Raw genomic sequence first — 19,625 nt, 5'->3', positions numbered from 1 at the left:
CTTCTGACAGGGGCTCGGGCGGTAGAATTAGTTCTTGAAACGACGTGATGCTGTGACTTCCAAACATCACAAAGGATGAGGAGAAATGTAAACTCATCACTGTCTATTAACAAACATTTCAGTGTTCATGTCATGGAAAGGATATAGGTTCCTCCATAACAGTATGTCTCTGACAGAAGCCTAGCTTATCACCTAAAAATCTTTACTCGGGTTGTAAGAGGTGGAGTGGACTCGACACTTTTGTACCTTTTCAAGTCTTGAGTGTGTTGACATCCCGGAATTTTAAGCTAACCAGCTTGGTTACAGGAACTTCCCTCCCAAGGATAAATCTATTAAAGGATGAGTTTCTATTATTTTAGGATTGTTCCAACACAGAGACTTACCTCGAAACACTTTCTTAGGAGTTACCTGGAACCTCCTCTCAAACGACCAGAGTTTTGTGTAGTTTACTCTACTCCCATTTTCTATAATGGTAGGCCTAGCGGAGGAAAACGTGCCCTGAGGGCAAACCCAGGTAGGCCGCATGCTCTCTTGGGTCGTAAGCTTCAGTAAGTTTTCTGGTCACGTCGTGATATCATCTCGACGCTCCTCTTATCTTAGTGCGACCCTTGTGTCCCCGACTCGTGTACCGTGTGGTTACCGCATGGCCCGTTGTGCTCTCCCTCGTCCTTGGTGCTTTTACCTTGTGCTTTGTGCTTTTACAGTATATTCCTTTGTGCTTTCCCTTGTGCTTGTTAGTCTTGTGCTCGTCGTGCAGGGGGAGAGGTGCAGTGGGTACGCTTTGGTACCAAGAATAAGAAGTCTTCCTAGAGGTCGCCCAAGAAGACTAGCACCTCTTCGCCCTTGACGTCTCCAGGAGGAACGTCAGTTAGAGTTTCCCTACCACCTTCCTCTACCCAGAGTAGGGGACGAGGTAAGTCCGTTACAGGGAAGAAGCCAGTGGCTCTTCCCCAGGAGTCTGTTCTTCATGATAGTGGGGTAGCAGATTCTTTTCAGGCAAGTGGTGGGCCTGAAGGTGAGGTTAGTGGGTGTCTTAGAGACGGTGCCCTGGTGCTCACGGGTCACGTCTCGTCTGTTTTTCCCTTGTGGAGTAAAATGTCCCTGTCTCTTCGCCCGCTCCTTGGGCATGTTTTTCAGGTATCTCCGCAGCTGAAGGCACCCTAGAGAAGGAAGACTCACCGTCGGCGGTTCCAGGAGAAGGCGCTCTCATTCCAGGTCCTGTTCCAGATCGCGACATGGAAGGAGGCCATCAAGGTTCCCGAGGGAGAAGCTCAGGAGCAGCAGCTTTGGCGTACAGAGACAGTCCTCCTAGAAGGGCCTCTGCCAACCACAGATTGACCCTCGGTAGGACCCAAGGTCCTCCTCAGATAGGCGTAAGGCCGCGAAATAGACGACTCTTCCCGACCAGCGGAGGGAGTCGCCGTTTCGGCGGGCAGCCTCGTCGAGTCAGCTCATGCGAGCTATCGACAGGGACGGCTTCCTCCGTCGGGCAAGCCCACGGAAGCCTCGTCCCCCCTCGAAGGAAGACAACGGAGGACGGAAGCTCTCGCCTCCACGGCAGTGCCTATCCTCAGTCCACAACCTAGTGCGGAGGCGCCTGTCGGTACAGCTCATCAACCCCGGACGAAGGACGCGGTCTGCGACACTGAGGGCGTGCCAACGGAGGACTCCGCTTATAGGACGGAGGCCCTCGCCGCCACGGCAATGCCCGTCCTAACGGAGGACTCCGCCTATAGGACTGAGGCCCTCGCCACCACGGCAATGCCCGTCCTAACGGAAGACTCCGCCTATAGGACTGAGGCCCTCGCCACCACGGCAATGCCCGTCCTAACGGAGGACTCCGCCTATAGGACGGAGGCCCTCGCCACCACGGCAATTCCCGTCCAGAGTAAGCTCAAAGACCTGACAACAGTCACGGGCTCTGTGGGGAGGCTCTCCGGGGGCAGCCTCAATGAGTCGGCCCGTGGAGGTTATCGTCGTGCACGGATCCCTCCGTCGAACACCTCCACGGAGGAGCCCGTCCCCTTGTCGAAGACTCGACAAATGACGGAGGCACCCATCTCTCCTGAAAGGCTTAACCGCGAGACTCGTCAGAGCGGAGGTGCCCGTGTTGACTCTACACGTGCACGGATCCCTCCGTCGAACTCCTCCACGGAGGAGCCCATCCCATTATCAAAGTCTTGGAAAGTGACAGTGGCGCCCGTCTCTCCAGAAAGTCTTAGCCGTGGGTCCCGTCTGTTGCTCGCCACCCACCATGAACTACTGAAACCTTGTTAAAAATTTTAGCAGCCAAGTTTGAGCTTTGCTGAAATCATATTCCTTTCAAAAGACTCAGGTTTGTATGGTTAGGAAAATACAATTTACTTTAAAAATGTGTGATATATAATAAGTCTATACATATTTCAGAATTTATTATGACAAATTTCAGACGTGTTCTCAGGTCAGAAACAGCCGTCCATTTGAAGGCATATTTCTGTTTGAAAGCATCAAAATATGTATATTTTATCAATGTCTTTAATGTTGTTATTCAGTGGTAGTCGTAGTAGTTTAGCTGTGATTTTATACTGGCGAATTCTAATTTGTGATCTGTCTCCCAACATATTTCAAAAAAGGAAATAAACAATGTAAGTTTTACCAAGTTTTTATATTACATATGTAATACTGTACCATTGTTGTTACTGTCCTTATCATCATCATCATTGTTAATATCATTATTTTAATTATTATTATTGTTAATGTTATTATTATCATTATTATTATTATTGTTACTAATATTATTATTATTATCTTTAATATTATTATTATTATCGTTAATATTATTATTGTTCATTATTATTATTGTTGTTATTATTATTATTATTATTATTATTATTATTATTATTATTATTATTATTATTATTATTATTATCTAAAGCCAAATTGCAATCATAGTTCAAAATTTGAATTTTACCTGCTAGCCCTAATATGGAAAGCATCCTAGTGAGAAAAAACAGCTGATAAATAAAGAGTAAACTATAAAAAGAAATATGAATGACAAATAAATTAAGGCAAATAAGAATATTATAATGAATGAATAAAAGTAAATTATGAGATTTATATCAACCTGCTCTACAAAAAGTATTGACGCCAAGTTTGAATTTCGGAATTTCCAGTGATTCGTCCATAGGATTAGGAAGATCATTCCTCGTTTGAGTCTTAGCAAGAATAAAACTTTTTAGAGGACTTTATATGTAGGAGAGATGCAACTATATGAATAGATAAATCATTCCACAATTGGGTCACAGCTAAATTCAAACTTTTTAGAATACAGTACCTGTACTGTATGATATGTAGAAGAAAATTAAATGAAGAAACTGATTAAATGTTGTTTCCACGAGGGCTGCCAGTTAAAAATGAATTTGTGTTTGGATCATAATCAAGAAGGTTTGGGAAACACCGCAGTAGTGTTTACTCCATGATCTTTATATAAAAGTTCAACTCGCAAAAACTCATAATATTCATGTCATTAAAGTAAAGACAAACTCACAAAAAATTCCAAATTCCAACAGTGTTAGCAAATGTACAAATTTCTTTTTAAAATTCATGATTATTGTAGTTTCCAAACATTTGAGAAAATTATATATTGGTGAAACTTGAAATTAAATATACTGACCTTGTTACTATGTTAGGAAATGCGCTTAGGAAAGCTGTGAATATTTTTCCCTAGAATATATTTACAGACAACCATGACGATGGTTGATCCACGAGTGATGACTGGTGCTTTACTGTTGGTGGTATTTTCTTTGGCAGCACCCTGGAATGTTAGTTGTTCCGGCACTATATACAAACCATTACACTCTTTACAGTGTTTATATATTTTAGCGATAGCTGAAACTAGCTGTCAAGCTTTTTGCGAGGTGTAACTACCCTCCAATAGGTAATGGAAAGGGGAAGGGGGAGGGGATAGACCAATCATCTCGCTCATACTTGCACTAGTAACGGAAAGTCGCTTTTTATTTCGGCTTGGTAAAGTAAAGATGGTGTCTTGCTCTCCCGTAAAAAACCTCTTGACCTTAAACGATTAAAAACCAACGTCTTGCTCTCCCATAAAAAAACCTCTTAACCTTAAACAATTAAAAACCAGCATCTTGCTCTCCCGTAAAAAACCTCTTAACCTTAAACGATTAAAAACCAACGTCTTGCTCTCCCATATAAAACCTCTTAACCTAGAATGATTAAAAACCAACTGCCCTAAAAGCTTAAAACTTTCCATTCCTTTTTCTTTTTCAAGTGTGTCTGCTTGTGAGGATTTAGAACCATGCGGGTTTGTCCCGGCATCAAAGCGCGCCGTTGCGTCACCTTCATGTTGGCCTTGGAGACTGATCCTCGTGGTCTCTGACCTGTGTGTAGAGGTCACATTTGCACATAGGAGTCTATTTGTAGGGAGGGGTCGCCCTCCCAGTGGCTGAAGATTGGAAAGCGGCAGAAAAAGAAGGCAAAGAGAAATTCTGCCCCCTTCGAGTTCATCCTCAAAAGGGAAGAAACCTCGGCATCAGCCTCCATCGGCTCAACCTTGCCACACTGACTCTGCTCGGTCAGCTTCCCCTGATATTTGATTGAGTATGAGTGGTGCCCATTTGACTCCTGGACAACCTTATGCTTTGGGGCCGTCCGTTGCTTCCCCTAGCGAAGCAGTGTTGGCTGCCGTCTTAAGTGAGTCTCTCCGCTGATGCTGTGTCAGCTGTGGCCTTCCTTTGGATCCACAGGTTTTACGTGCAAGTAAAGGCTACTTGAGGTCTTGCAGTTGGGTTACGCAGTGGGAGCGTATAGCCTCCCCAGGGGTTATTTCCCATCTTCCCCCCCAAGACTTGGTAGGTCTTGCACGAAAGAGTCTGTTGCTTATCCCTTCCATCTCGAACTCGGCACTTGCTCGCTCCAACGTTCATTCTGCTATGGCAGGCAAGTGTAGGCAGTTGTTGACAAGTACTCCTCTGGTTTTACTTGTCGTGGGATCCCTCCAGGGTGAACCCTGTTACCAGCTTCAGCTATGTTCCAAGGACAGTGGTGGCCCTACTGACCCAAGGTGTAGCAGTTCTACTAGGCATGTTCACCCTCCTGCGGTATCCAGACTTCATTTTCTTTAGAAATTCACTAGGTATCAGAAGTATCTTGAGTACCAAGGCCTCAACCATTGACCAATATCCTATTGTAGAAGTTGGGGGTTTTACCTATCATCCTGCAGACAAGGAAACGGGTTCATAGGGCACCCGCTGGAGGATTCGGTTCATCCAAGAACCAGCAGAGGATCGAGATCTCCTTGGAAGGTCTGATGTAGACAACTGTAGGCTGTTTCCTATAGAGATAGACTGGCCAGAGTCTTCCTCTGCCATAGCAGAGGCTCCTCCATCTTCTTCCACTCCATCTGAAGGTGCAGGGCCTAAGGAGGCAGAGAGGAAGGAGAGTTCTCCTTATCGTGGACTTCGACATCCGCCTGTGGGAAAAGAAGATCAATAAGTCCATCCCCAAGATTTGTCACTCAAGATGTGAGTGACCAGTTCAAGGGGAAGTTCTGTCGGCGTCTGCGACCATCTCTGTAAGACTGGAGCACAGTGGCCTCCCTCCGAGGACGCATTCCTCTGCTAAAAGTTGATGATCGAAAACCTTCTCTTGGCTGCTATGGGTGCAAGCTCGGAGGAAGAAACGTTTGACGAGGGTTCAGAACATTCTGACAGGATGCTGCGTGCATCCGCCAGCTCAAAGATCTCCCCCTAGGAACAGAAAGATGCAGACCATGTCTTTTCGTAAGTCATTTCTTGTACCAGGAAGTATTTTGAGATAGTTGATGACGATCCTTCTCCATTACTTATAGATCTGGCTATTCTGAAAGTAACCCAGAATACATCCCTTGACAAGGTGGTGACTTATCTGTGAATTCCTCTGCAGCAGATGCTGCTAACATGGAGTGGGTGACAAAGTGCGCTTTGCAATATTTTGTGGCTTGATTACTGGTGGTATCTTTGGGATATCTTGTGAACAAGATTTTTCCATTTCTCAGAAGAGGGAGGCTATATTGGGCTTCCTCCTCTCCGGTGCCCAGACGTTAGAGTTCCTTACATAGAATATCATCAACTGTCAATCAGGGGATCAACAGGGTTTTGAGAAGATGCACTGCTATCATTTCAAAATTCCAGAGGCAGGTGCCCTGGAGAGAGGCGATGAAGCTGCGTAACTCCTCAATGGACAGCCCCTCCCTCTTTAACATGGAGGACATTGAGGCAGTGGGAGACAGATGGAGGAAGACAAGCCAAGACTCCCTCCTGCATATGGCTATGACTTCTCTCAGTACCACCACTGTAGAGATCATCTCCGACAAAGTACCAGGGTTTCAAGAAGGGCTCACAGTCACAGAAGCAGGCAGTGTAGCAACAAAGTCCCAAGTAGCCCTTTGAATGTAGGGGCTCCAAGTTGGGCAGAGGTAGCCAAAGAGGTAAACATGGATTTCATGTAGGGAGGGCATTCCTCCAACCAGTTGACCATTGGGGGAATTCCTGCAGAGCAAATGAAAGATGTGGATACTCCACGGAGCCAAACCTTTGGTCGGTCTCCATACTCAGAGCATGTTACACCGCCCTCCTCTGACGCTCCATCTGACAATGTCAATTTCCTACGCAAGGGGATCCACAAAGGAACAGGCCTTGTGATCAAATTCTGGAGAAGGACTTTCTCCAGGAGGACCTGGAGGGGTCCTTTGGCTTGTACAGTCATCTAATTCTTGTAAAAAAGGCGTCTGGAAGCTGGAGACCAGTCATCAACCTCTTGGCCCTGAATGAGTTTGTCCAACAAATTCCATTCATGATGGAGACGGGCCAGACGGTTGGACAGACTGTCAGACCAGAAGACCTTGTTATAAATTTTAACAGCCAAGTTTCAAGCTTTGTGGAAATCACACTCCTATTAAAGAACTCTGATTTGTATGCAGTAGTTAAAAAAATATGAATTACTTTGGAAAAATGTGATATTTGTAAATTTCTCATTGGAGTAGATTTGACAGGAATTAGTCCCACAAGAACTTACTGTAAAGTGAAATGCCTGTTACCTGCTACATTTGAATCTACAGTATACAGATTCATAACTTTGCAATTTGGTACATGTCAATCAGATGTTAGTTACCTCAACATAGTGTTGAGTAATGTTGTATACTGTACCATGTTTTGCCTTTACGGAGTGTTATATGGACTTGAAAATTGCAAGTTGGTCGACTTTAATAATGGTGAGATGTGAAGGATTGGTTTTTTAATGGAACATATCTTTCAATACAATCCCATAATTTGCATCAAATATCCTGCCTGGTAACCCCCAAATTTCTTAATTCTGTTGTTAAGACTACTTGAAAAATTATATTCTTACCTTTTTCAATGCAGAATTGGGTTGTTATTACATGCAGCTATCCAGCCAGCAGAAATTCTTATCATTCGGAATTTAATTGTTTAGGTTTTGTACGTATATACCTTAATTGTGGGTTATTAAATGATATAGTTCTATTTTGAAAATTGTATTTTTAAAACTACATTTATTGTTTCAGATGTTAATCAAGATGAACTCATCATGGCACAAGAGAAGCAGATAGCTGAGGAGGTATGTGTATTTAGTTTTTTGAATGGCAAAACCTAATACAGTACTTACTGGGTGTTTTCAGTTAAAACTTTAAGCAGTTATGTGGAATTAAGAATTTGGAGAAATTATATTCCATCTCATTGGTTAAGAGTTTAGAGATCAATTAGGAAAAAGGAATTATTTTTAATGCATTACTTCTGAATATAGGCTCTGTAGATACTGTATGACCTTAAGGATTTTAGGTTAGTTGTAAACAAGCAGTAACTTGACAAGATTTTTATACTGTAGGATTCTTAATAATTAGTAGAGTACAGTATTCAAATTGTATAACATCACAATAGTGTACTGTACTGTAATTGATTCTACATCATTGATTCATCCTTAATGATATTTATATCCATAATATACCATTTTTTTTTCTAAAGATAAACATTTTATGATTATGGGTTAACATGATAATTTGGAAAATTTAAAATGTGAGTTTCAGCTGTAACCTTTTATAATGATTTGTAAGTTGTTCAGTATTATTTGAGATACAACGAGGTATTTTTTAAAGTACCATCAAAAAGTTGTAATAGACTATTTTATCAATTTTGGATTAAGGTATGCAGTACTACTGTATATTTGAAATAGAGCTACTACAGTTATCATGATTTCAAGGAGAAAACACTGGTCCTTCCTTGTTTTTACTACTGTACTTAATCAGTAGCTTCTGATTTTTTTCATAATACTGTATGCTGTACAAGTGTTTCAAAGTTCTTGTGCTTTTAGTTTTATAAAGTAATATTCTTTTATTGCAGATAAAGGCCAATATTGCCATGGTTGGAGCTCAAGAAGGCTTGTCCACTCTTGAAAATGAATATTCTAATGACGCAGTTTATTCTAGTAAGGTTGGTAAATATCACTGTTATAAGTGTGTAGTTCAGAGAAATAGATGTAATTAAGTACAGCAGTTGGTTCTTGTCATTTGTTTAGCCACATTCAGTAAATGATAGATGACAATGAAAAAGTGGTTTCCAGTTTATGTATTTGTTTGCTTCTACAAGAATACAAACCGTCCTATTAAAAAGTACTGTTGCATGACCTGAAAGTTGTTAAATCTTAATAAAAAGGTAGTGAATTGGTGGTAGGTAGCCGTCCAATGCCTTATATAACTCTGTACTTTTCTTCAAATGCTGTCTTAGATGTTTCTGCTGGGGTCTTGCTAATTAATTTTTGGTTCATGAAAGTGATTAAGTTTGATTGCAAACAATGTCTGTCTCTCATGGTAAGACTATAATGAATAAGACTGATGTGCTTGAAGAAAAATTTGTAATTAATAATAAATTTATATCTATATTTTGGCATTTTCCTTAAAAATAGCTTGGGAGAACTATTATCATCTAGTCTTTGGGAAAAATTTGAAATGGGCCTTTATTTTTCTTATAGAAGATTTATATTTCTTTACCAAATTGCTCTTCAAGAGGCCCTTCTTTTTAAAAGAACTTATTCTATATCAAAATATTTTCTACTATTCTTTAAAGGGGTTAAACATATCACAAATCAGGTAAGAATATATGAAAAAGTTTGTTCTTGGTGACTCAAGATTGTACAGAACCACTAAACTCAATCATAGTAATTGAAAAATGTTCACCCAAAAGTTAATTTGGGATAATTGTATGGTGAAAAGTTATTACCACTTACATGCATGGATTAAGAGTTGAAAATGGGTCTTAATTCTCCACATAAAAGAATTGTAAAAAAAAAAAAAAAAAAAAAAAAAAAAACTCTACAAGGATAAGAAAGCAATAGGTCAGATTTCTCTCTTAAGATAAGGATATTTTTCTTTCAAAAAGATTGAAAGTTGTTAGTGTTTTTATTATTAAAGTAGCTTAATATGAAAAGGAAACAAAATGAATTTTCTTTTCCAAAAGTTAACATTGAAGGGCACCTGTACCCTGCTGTGTCACCTAGAAAATATAGGGGGTTTCCTTTCATCTTGGAATTTGGAAAATAAAAAGTGAATATTATCCGATTTAAAATTTACTGTGTCATTATTTTTTCTCTATTTACAGGTATTATCACTGCTGCCAAAATTCTCTAATGTGCGCCGAACGCGACCAGATGGAAACTGTTTTCTCCGCGGTTTTATCTTTGCATATTTAGAATACTGCATTTACCACAGAAATGAATTGGAAAGGTAAGGCTCATTATAGCCGTGTTCTAGTATCTATGTCTTTATCAGATTCTTAAAGATCAATTTATATCTGTTGTACCTTACCAGTGAATAACTTAGTGGCCAAATTTTCATAAATCAAAACCCAAGTGAAAGTTGAATAGATCTTTGTAGCATTGTTATTGAAGTGAATGATAGACATAAGCCTATCTCTTTCAAAGTAGGCAACTATGGCTGCTCTTAATAAGGTGAGGTCAAGCTTTCAAAGTTTCTGCACAGTAATGAGCTAAGTAGTAAGGGATTTTTGTTCGTATGCGTATACAAACCTTTCCTCCTGTAAAATAGGGAACGTGTCTTCGTAGGAGCTGGAACAGCTTTTTAAATGGTTAACGAGGTAATTAACCGCAGGCGACAAGTGCGGGCGAATAGCTCTTCCCTTTTGTTTTCGTCACAAGTACGGACATACTTACAGTTGCTCTGTACCAAAAGTTTTGATCTTTTTCTTTCAGAAAGTGTATGTTGGCTGCTTATGTTTAGAGTGGATGTCAAGGAAATTTGTACTTGCTGGGGAAATTGTGAACATTGCAATGGGTTTATAGCTTAACTAGCTATAGATCCACATTCTCTCGGTCATTCCTGTACGGGGCATGATTGTTCCCAATCATCCCCGTGTCCCAAATATAGGTCGTGACCTCCTTTACAGTGGTAGGCTTATGCCTTGAAGGGGAGGAAGAGTATGTTGTGGATCCTGTTGTAGTAACTCCTGTGGTTTCTCCTGTCGGGAGAGAGTTGTTGTTGTCGTTGGTCGCTCAGACCGTGACTCCTCTGCTTGCAGAGCCTGAGGTAATGGCTGGAAAGAGGAAGAAATCTGCAACCTATTCTCTTGCCAAAAATAACTGTCTTGTGTTCACATTCCCATTTCAAATTTAATATGTCAAGTTGTCCTTCGACTATGAAAAGAAATACAAATATTAGAAACTGTATCAACAATGTGCATACTTTTTACTTTTGAAAATAAACAGTATATTTTACCTTTCATTAGTCAGTAAACAATACTTGACTGCAAAAGATGTACCAGGGACCATGCAGTGTGTTTCTGAAATGCATTTCATTTTTCTATCTACCAAGGCACTTCCCCCAATTTGGGGGGTAGTCAACATAAAAAATAGAATAACAAAAGGGGACTTTTCTTCACTTTACTCCTCCGATTTTGATGAGGGATTCAGCTGAGTTTGGTTGGTACTGTTAGGGTGCTCCTGCCCACACTCCCCTACTGTCCACCACAAATGAAGCTTCATATGCTGAATCCCCTACTGCCGCTGCCTCAGCTGTCACCAAGGCGACCAGAGGAAGCACCAAGGCCTATCGGAACTGCGTTGCAACTACTCTCCATTCATTGCTATTTCTGGCGCGCTTTTTTTCCTCTCTCACATCTGTCCTTCTATCACTTAGAGCTTTCTCCACTCCGTCCATCCACTCAAACCTTGGCCTTCCTTTTATACTTCTCCCCTCAACTGTAGCATTCATCACTTTATTCAGCAGATGGCCATTCTCCATTCTCTACATGGTCAAACCACCTCAACACATTCATATCTTCCCTAGCCGCTAATACACTTCTTATACCTGTTCTCACCCTCACTACTTCGTTCCTAACCATATATTATTGAGATAGACCAGCTATGCTCCTTAGACACTTCTCGAACTCATTCAATTTTTGTCTCTCCGTCACTTTCATTCTCTACACAGCTCCGATCCTACATCACAGTTGGTACTATTGCTTTCTCATACAGAACTCTCTACATTCATTCCTAACCCTCTATTCTTTACCACTCCCTTCACTGCCCCCAACACTTTACATCCTTCGTTCACTCTGACGTATATCTGCTTCCATTCTATCATTTATAGCAACAACAGTCCCCAAGTACTTAAACTGATCTACTTCAAGTAACTCTCCATTCTACATGACGTTCAACCTAGCACCACCCTCCCTTCTCATGCATCTCGTAACCACTTTTTATAATGTCTCTTAAATAATTTAATTTTTTCTATAACAGTTTAGAATCTTTTAAAATTCATCATCACTTTCTCTATATTCATCTGCACATTCATCCACATCCCCTTTGTCATCTTCATCAAATGAACACTTATTACTATACCCATGACCAGTACAAAACCCACACATATGTGTACAGGGAAGTCCACATGTTGGATACTGGCATTTTAAAAGGATATTTGTTCCAACACGGTTACTTACCTAGAACTACCTTCTAAGGAGTTACTGGTTAACTCTACCTAACCGACCAGCTTTTTGTATAGTTTACCCCCCTCTTCTCGTTTTCTACGGGGTCAACCTCTGGCAGTGTGGTACGTGCCCTGAGGCGACCCGGTGTCGGGCAGCATGCTAGCTCAGGTCGAATCGCCAGTAAGTTTCTGGTCGCGACGCGATAAACATCTCGCCGCGCTCTCTCTTACCTTGTGCGACCCTTTGTGTCCCCCGATCCTTTGTGCTTACCGCGTGTTACCCACGTGTTTCCATTTCACTTTCCCGTTACATCCTTGTGTCTCTTTGTGTGTTAGCTTTGAGTTATGGAGCATCCTCGTCGTTGCCCTGGGCCTGTGGCTGGGAAGTCTTGCGGGGCTTTCCTTTCCAAGCCGGAGGTTGATCCCCACTCCTTGTGCTCCACGTGTAGGGGGAAAGCGTGTTCCCCTACCTCTACGTGCCCGGAATGTGCTGATTGGACTGAGATCCAGTGGGTGCTCTTCGGGACGAAGAAGAAGAAGGCAGCTAAGAAGTCGCCTAAAGAATCCTGCATATCTTCGCCTGTGGATTCGCCAGACGCCTCGGCAGACCGTAGCGCCCGTCCTTCTTCCCTTACCCAGCGTAGGGGACGAGGTAAGTCCGTTGCGGGGAAGAGGCCCATTGCCCGTCCCCAAGAGTCTGATATTCCTGTGGGGGAAGTGTCCAGTGTGGGGCAGGCATGTGTGGGGCCTGAGTGTAGTACGGAAGTGTGGGTAGGAGGCGAGGGCCTGGTGCCCGCAGGTCCCGTTGCCTCGGAAGATCCAATGTGGGGTAGGCCGAGTGCCGATACTTCCCCTGCCTCGTGGCGTGTTTCAGGTGCGTCAACGGCCGGGGGAGACACGGAAAAAGGTAGTTCGTCGTCTTCGAACCCCACCACGTGGGTGGCCCCTAGGACTCCCTTCAGGTCTCCCGTTAGAGGAGAAGAAGATGTAGAGCAATGGCTCTGTAAAGGGCTCGCGAGGTCCCCGCCGGCTCCCTCGGCTACGCTACCCCCCGTGTTTCTGCAACCGCCCACACCTGAGAAACGACGTGAATTTCCCCCCGCAGTCTTGGACGTGTCGGCCGGTCGGAGGGCTCCGTCCTCATCCTCGTCATCGTCGTCATCGGGCTCTTCTTCTTCGTCATCAGAGGACGAGGACAGGAACCTTAGCAAGAGGAAGAGGAAGAAATCCCGCAAGAAGAAGAAGTCTCGTTCCCGCTCGAGGCATGGTAGGAAGAGGTCGAAGTCCTCTAAAAAGAAAGCGAAGAGGAGTAAGTCCAAGGACTGGGTGAATGTCACAGTGCCCTGGAGCGAGCTGTTTAGGTTTTCCACAGCCGCGGCCGCTTCCGGGTGGCTCCCTAGATCCTCGCCTTCTTTGTGTCACCCTCCTATCTCCTCCTTCGGACCAGCCGCCCGGCAAGAGGGCTCGAACCGGGACCCCCGTGTAGTGTTTAACCCGACGGTAGCCTCCGCCCCTTCTTCCCTTAGGAAGGATATAAGGAGTATGAAGGAAGGCTTAGCGTCGACCACGGGCACCTTGGAGGCCAATCCTTAAGCACCAAGGGCGCCCGTCGGTCCGCATGGATCCCCCATCCACGGAGCCCCCCGTGGGACAAGGTACTCCCATGACGGATGCCTTCATATCCACGGGGCAGCCCATACCACTGGCAGGCTCGGAGGGCGTTGGTACTCCCATGACGGATGCCTTCGTCCCCACGGGGCAGCCCATACCACTGGCAGGCTCGGAGGGCATTGCTTTTCACACCGTCACGGCGTACCGCCGTACGAAGGAACTGGTGACGGAAGACCTGGTGGAAGAAGGGGAGTGCTCGACTGACGACATCTCCTCCTACCGTAAGGTTCTAGCCCTTATTCGGAGGCATCACCGGTTGGATGAGCCCAAGCCCTCAGCTGCAAAGGCTGTACTATCTGGACTGTCCAGGATGATCGACAGTCCGGTACAACAAAAGCCATCTTTGTCTCTCCCTCTCGCTCACGACGTGAAGTTGGGGATGGAGCAGATTGATGAATACTTAGCAGGACTAGCAGAGGCCCCCAGAAGCCAGAGTTCCTCGAAGCTTCTTCCGGGCCTGAAATCCCAGAAGCGCTTTTACGTTCCCGAAGGGCATCGCGGTGGTCCCGTGCGGTAGAAGCAGTGGTGACCGCGCTAAACCAGGGAGCCTTGGAAGACAGGGCATCCACTGCCCCCGTGTGCTTTTCCCCGTCGGAAGCATCTATGATGGAGGACATGGCTCAGAACCTGGTCTACGTGTCCTCCTGGTTAGATTGGTGGTCATGCGCTTTGGTGGGGTTTCAGGCATCTCACGACCTCTCCCTCCCAGAAAATCAGGCCATGCTGAGGGATCTTGTTAGCTCTGGGGGCAAGGCTTTTAAGTTTTTATCATCCCAGTCTCTGTCGGTGGCTTCGAACTGGGTCCTGAGGAAAAGGGATACGGTACTGAGCAAACTAGTGCGGAAGTTGCCGGACAGAGAAGCAAGGAGGCTGAGGAATTCCTCCGTGTGGGGGAATGACATTTTCCCCATCAATTTGGTGGAAAATACTATGGAGAAGGTGAGGAAAGTAAGAGAAGCGGATCCTAGGCCCTCCCCTATGAGGAAGGCCACGTTTAGGAGAGCCCCAACGGACGTCCCTCACCCCTCTCAGGCCACGCCCTTGCTGCCCCGAAGAGAACCTCCTTCAGCCCCTTGGCTTTAAGCCTCGCAGCAACCCACCCGTAGGGCCACCGCAGGCCCTCAGTCGGCCTACAGACCCTCCTACGGTAACGCTAGGAGAGGTAGATCTGGCCGCTCCTCCAGAAGAAGGTAGGAAGAGAGGCCCCCTACTCCCTCAGGAGCCCCTAGTAGGGGGATGCCTCAGACTTTTTTGGCAAGCATGGCGGGATCTCGGTGCGGATCCCTGGACGGTGACGGTCCTGAAGGAGGGCTACAGACTCCCGTTCCTAGAAGAACCTCCCCCTCTCATCCCAGCCCAGAGGGCCGAATGGCTGGTTCCAAAGTACCCCTTGAAGAGGTCGGCGCTACAAGAGGAAGTAGCGTCCATGATCGACAAGGGAGCTTTGGAGACAGTGCAGAACCCCGGCCCGGGTTTCTTCAGCAGGCTCTTCCTTGTGGAGAAATCGACAGGAGGGTGGAGGCCAGTCATAGATCTCTCAGCCCTCAACAAGTTCGTCTCAAAGACGGATTTCAAGATGGATACCCCTAAGACAGTGATCGCAGCCTTGAGGGAGGGGGATTTCCTCGTGTCTCTCGACCTCAAGGATGCCTATTTTCAAATCCCCGTGCACCCCTCCAGCAGGAAGTTCCTCAGATTCAAGTGGGAGTCCAGTGTCCTGCAGTTCAAAACCCTGTGCTTCGGCCTCCCGACGGCCCCGCAAGTGTTCACGAGAGTGTTCGCCGCGATCTCGGCGTGGGCACACGAGAAAGGCATACGTCTACTCAGGTACCTGGATGACTAGTTGCTTCTTTCTGCCTCAAGGGAACAACTGAAGGAGCAAGGCGTTATGTTGCTCGACCTCTGCAAGGTGTTAGGGATCACGGTCAACCTAGGGAAGTCCCAGCTAGTCCCCAGCACCAGGATGACTTACTTGGGGATGGTCCTGGACACCCAGTTAGTAAGGGCCTTCCCCTCAGAAGAGAGGTTAGCCAACCTAGAACGTATCCTTCAACCCTTCCTGACGGGACAACCCAGGAGGGCCAAGGACTGGCAGAAGTTACTGGGTCATCTGGTTTCACTGGAAAAATGAGTACCGCAAGGGAGACTCAGGCTCCGCCCGGTACAGTGGAATCTAAAGGAGTCGTGGATCCAAGGCAAGGAGCCCCACAAAATAGTCCCAGTCCTCCCGAAGACGAGAGAGACCCTTCTTTGGTGGAACATCAGGTCGAACACAGAGAAGGGAATGCCCTTCACCTCCGACCCCCCGGAGATGCTGTTGTTCACGGACGCATCGAAGGAGGGTTGGGGAGCACACCTGCTAGGAAAATCGACAAAAGGGCAGTGGTCCAGCGAGGAGGCGTCTCTCCATATAAACATCCTGGAGATGATAGCGGTTCTGAGGGCGTGTCGACAGTTCATATACTTCCTGCGAGGGAACACTGTGGCGTTAATGTGCGACAACGCCACAGTAGTGGCGTATGTAAAGAAGCAGGGAGGCATGAAGTCAAAGGTCCTCTGCGCCCTAGCCACGGAACTGTTAGAGTGGGCTACAGAAGAAGGGATAGAACTGACGGCAAGATTCATTCCAGGAAAGAGGAACGTGATGGCCGACGGCCTCACTAGGGCGGGTCAAGTGATAGGTTCGGAGTGGACCCTACACCCGGAGGTAGCTCGAGCAGTCATCCTACTGTGGGACTCCCCAGTGATAGACTTATTCGCCACACGTCTAAATGCCCAACTCCCCGTGTTCTGTTCTCCAATCCCAGACCCGTCAGCAGCGTTCGAGGACGCCTTCCAACATCCCTGGGATGGTCTCGATGTGTACGTCTTCCCTCCCTTCAGTTTGATCAGGCAAGTGTTGAACAGAGTGAGAGTGTCGTCCAACCTGTCGATGACTTTAGTAGCGCTCTGGTGGCCGGAGAGAGACTGGTTCGCAGACCTAAAGGAATTAGCTCTTCGTCCTCCTTGGCCGCTTCCGGATAGGCCAGAGCTCCTGCGTCAACCTCACTTTCACAGGTGGCACGAAAACCCTCGATCCCTCCGCCTTCACGCGTGGAGGTTATCGAGAAGCTCCTGAAGAAAGAAGAATACTCATCGAGAACCGCGGCAAGGAGGTCTGGTTATCTACGGCGTTCCTCGGCAGTTGTCTACCAGGCGAAGTGGGCAGTCTTCCTGAAGTGGTGTGAGTCCAAAAACATCAGGCCCTTAGGGGCGTCGATCCAGGACATTGCAGACTTTCTGGTGTACCTGAGAGACGACGTGGGTTCGTCCATCCCGGCCATCAAAGGAGTTCGAGCAGCCCTAGGTCAAGTCTTCCTCCTTAGGGGCATTGACTTGGGAGCCTCAAGGCACATCTCAATGCTCATCCGCAGTTTTGAGCGATCATGTCCCCCCCAGGAGGTACGGGTTCCGCAGTGGGACTTAGCAAGAGTTCTCAAGGTTCTGTCAGAGCCGCCCTTCGAACCTCTCAGGGACGTACTGGACAGAGAACTCGCCCTTAAAACAGCTTTTCTTTTAGCCCTGGCCTCGGCGAAGAGAGTTAGCGAGTTACACGGCCTCTCTTACGAGGTCTCACACTCCAAAGGGTGGAGGGAAGTTGTCTTTAGGTTCGTCCCTAGTTTTGTGGCGAAAACGCAGAACCCAGTGTGTTGGGATCCTCGGTTTGAGGGTTTTTCGGTGCCAGCCATCCCTCAATCCGACAACCCGAAGGATCTACTCTTATGTCCCGTGAGAACAGTAAAAAAATACCTGGAGAGGACTGCAAAATACCGCCCTCAGATCAAAAATTCATTCATCTCAACAGGCCGGGTGAAGAAACCGGTCTCGAAAAATTCTATCTCTCTCTGGCTGAGACAGGTGATAAGGAGGGCCTACGAGGCCTCTGGGACTCCTCTCCCTGGAAAACCAAGACCTCATGATATCAGGGCTCTGAGCACCTCTCTGGCTTTCGAGAAGAACATGGCTGTGGGTAAGATCCTGAAGGCTGGGACCTGGTCTAGACAGTCCACCTTCACGGAACACTATCTCAAAGATTGTACGAGGAAATCCTTGGACAAGTTTTCCATTGGCCCAATCGTTTCGGCCCTTCAAGAGATCCAAGGTCATAGCCCCAGGGTAACTGGGGGTGTTAATGCCAAGAGACACTAGTTCCTTCCTTAACCTTACCCCCCCCCCTTTTTCCTTCCTTCCCTGGATCGTACGGGCCAGGAATATGTTGAGAAGACCTTAATCACTGTAAGGAACACCCTTCAAGAGGACATGTATCGGAATTGGTTTTGAAAAGGTAAGCCATTTAGACACTAAGTGAGTTTTTTGGATAGTTTTCCCCTACTTTTCGTGCAGTTTTCTAGTGGTCGTGGAACCAAGACCTCCTTAGAGGTTCCCTTGATCGCGTGCCTCCCCGTCGAATCCTGATCCCTGCAGGACACTCCCACCTCCTAAAGTGTAAGTCTCCTAAGAAGGTAGTTCTAGGTAAGTAACCGTGTTGGAACAAATCACAAATTTTTAAGTAATTTGTATTTTTCCTAACATACTTACCTAGAACTACCTTCGGGTTATGGCCCTCCCATCCTTCCCCGAGAACCTGCAGGATCGAGTAATACCTATTCCAACGAAACTTACAGGTGATTCAACCTGAGCTAGCACGCTGCCCGACCCCGGGTCGCCTCAGGGCACGTACCACACTGCCAGAGGTTGACCCCGTAGAAAACGAGAAGAGGGGGGTAAACTATACAAAAAGCTGGTCGGTTAAGTAGAGTTAACCAGTAACTCCTAAGAAGCTAGTTCTAGGTAAGTATGTTAGGAAAAATACAAATTACTTAAAAATTTGTGATTTCCTCCTCAAACAAATTTCCTTTTTCTTTCCATCTTCCATAGTCCAACCTCTTGATCCTTACAACTGAGTTTATCCTTTATCCGATGATATAGAGCTTGCACCACTGCATCAAAGGACTCTTACCCACATTAACTCTCAACTTCCTATTAATCAAAATTATTATTTTTTTATCAAGGAATAATGATAATCTGGAACTAACCACATTTAGATAACTGGTAGTTTTAAATAAACTGATAAATAAGCATATAGTTTATATCTTGTAATACGAAATGCAGTATGTCAAAAGATATAAAAGATTCATTAAGGTATTTGTAATAACAATCTATGGATGGGTTTAAGGGTAGGAACAGATTGCAATCCAGAACTATACTGGTAATGATTTGTATTTTAGGATGGAAGGCTATAGCACCATACAGGAACTTGAATGACCAACCTTATTTTGAATTCAAGGTAATTTATATAATTTTCTCAAAACAAACTTCATATTGTAAGTAACTCATTGTGATCTTTTAATAATCTATTTTAGGAAGTTACCTAACACACTTTTTTTTTTCCAACTACATACAGGATTTAAAGAGTATTTGATTAAGGGACTTGTTTATGCAAGTGAGAAAAAACTTGTGATGAGCTAGTGGCCAGGATCATCTATAAAATAGTGCTATACAAAGTCAAAGAGTGGATAAGGGCAGAAATCCAAGGAAGATATATAAAACAGCCGGTGACAAAGGTCTAATAGTTCATTTTACATTGATCTGAATGCAGCCAGTTACGTGCTGCCAGTAGTGACCTTTGAGACTTGAAGAAATGCTACAGAAATATTATACATAGGTTGGCAGTCATAGTCGATTGAGGATGTTGGCCTCTTTCCAGTAATACGATGTTAGTTTAGAACTTTTGTTCAAGAAGCTAGCTGCCCGAGTGCTTAGGTTTTTATATTGTATAACAGTTGATAGTTGCCGGACAAGTAATGGCAATACTAATTTTGACTTCTCTATGACTTCCAGATTCAAAAAATACCTAGAGGGAAGCAAGGAGGAACTCTTCAAAATGGGTTTCCCAGAGTTCACAACAGAAGATTTTCACGATATG

The 19,625-nt window shown here is 45.2% G+C and overlaps 1 protein-coding gene across 1 annotated transcript in view; it reads left to right on the top strand.

Moving 5' to 3' along the window:
* The window catches only part of LOC137629639 (ubiquitin thioesterase otubain-like), a 63,183-nt gene that overhangs the window by 31,082 nt on the left and 12,476 nt on the right, over positions 1-19,625 (top strand). Inside the window, exons 2-5 of the mRNA XM_068361157.1 lie at positions 7,562-7,614; positions 8,394-8,483; positions 9,648-9,772; positions 19,541-19,625. Of these exons, the coding sequence (XP_068217258.1) occupies positions 7,562-7,614; positions 8,394-8,483; positions 9,648-9,772; positions 19,541-19,625 (353 nt within the window). The remainder of the gene's footprint in view (positions 1-7,561; positions 7,615-8,393; positions 8,484-9,647; positions 9,773-19,540) is intronic.

This window comes from Palaemon carinicauda, chromosome 37 (assembly GCF_036898095.1).
Source record: "Palaemon carinicauda isolate YSFRI2023 chromosome 37, ASM3689809v2, whole genome shotgun sequence".
NCBI classification, from domain to species: Eukaryota; Metazoa; Arthropoda; class Malacostraca; order Decapoda; family Palaemonidae; genus Palaemon; species Palaemon carinicauda.
Note: the sequence above shows the minus strand (reverse complement) of the source record. Positions and strands in the feature narration are given on the sequence as shown.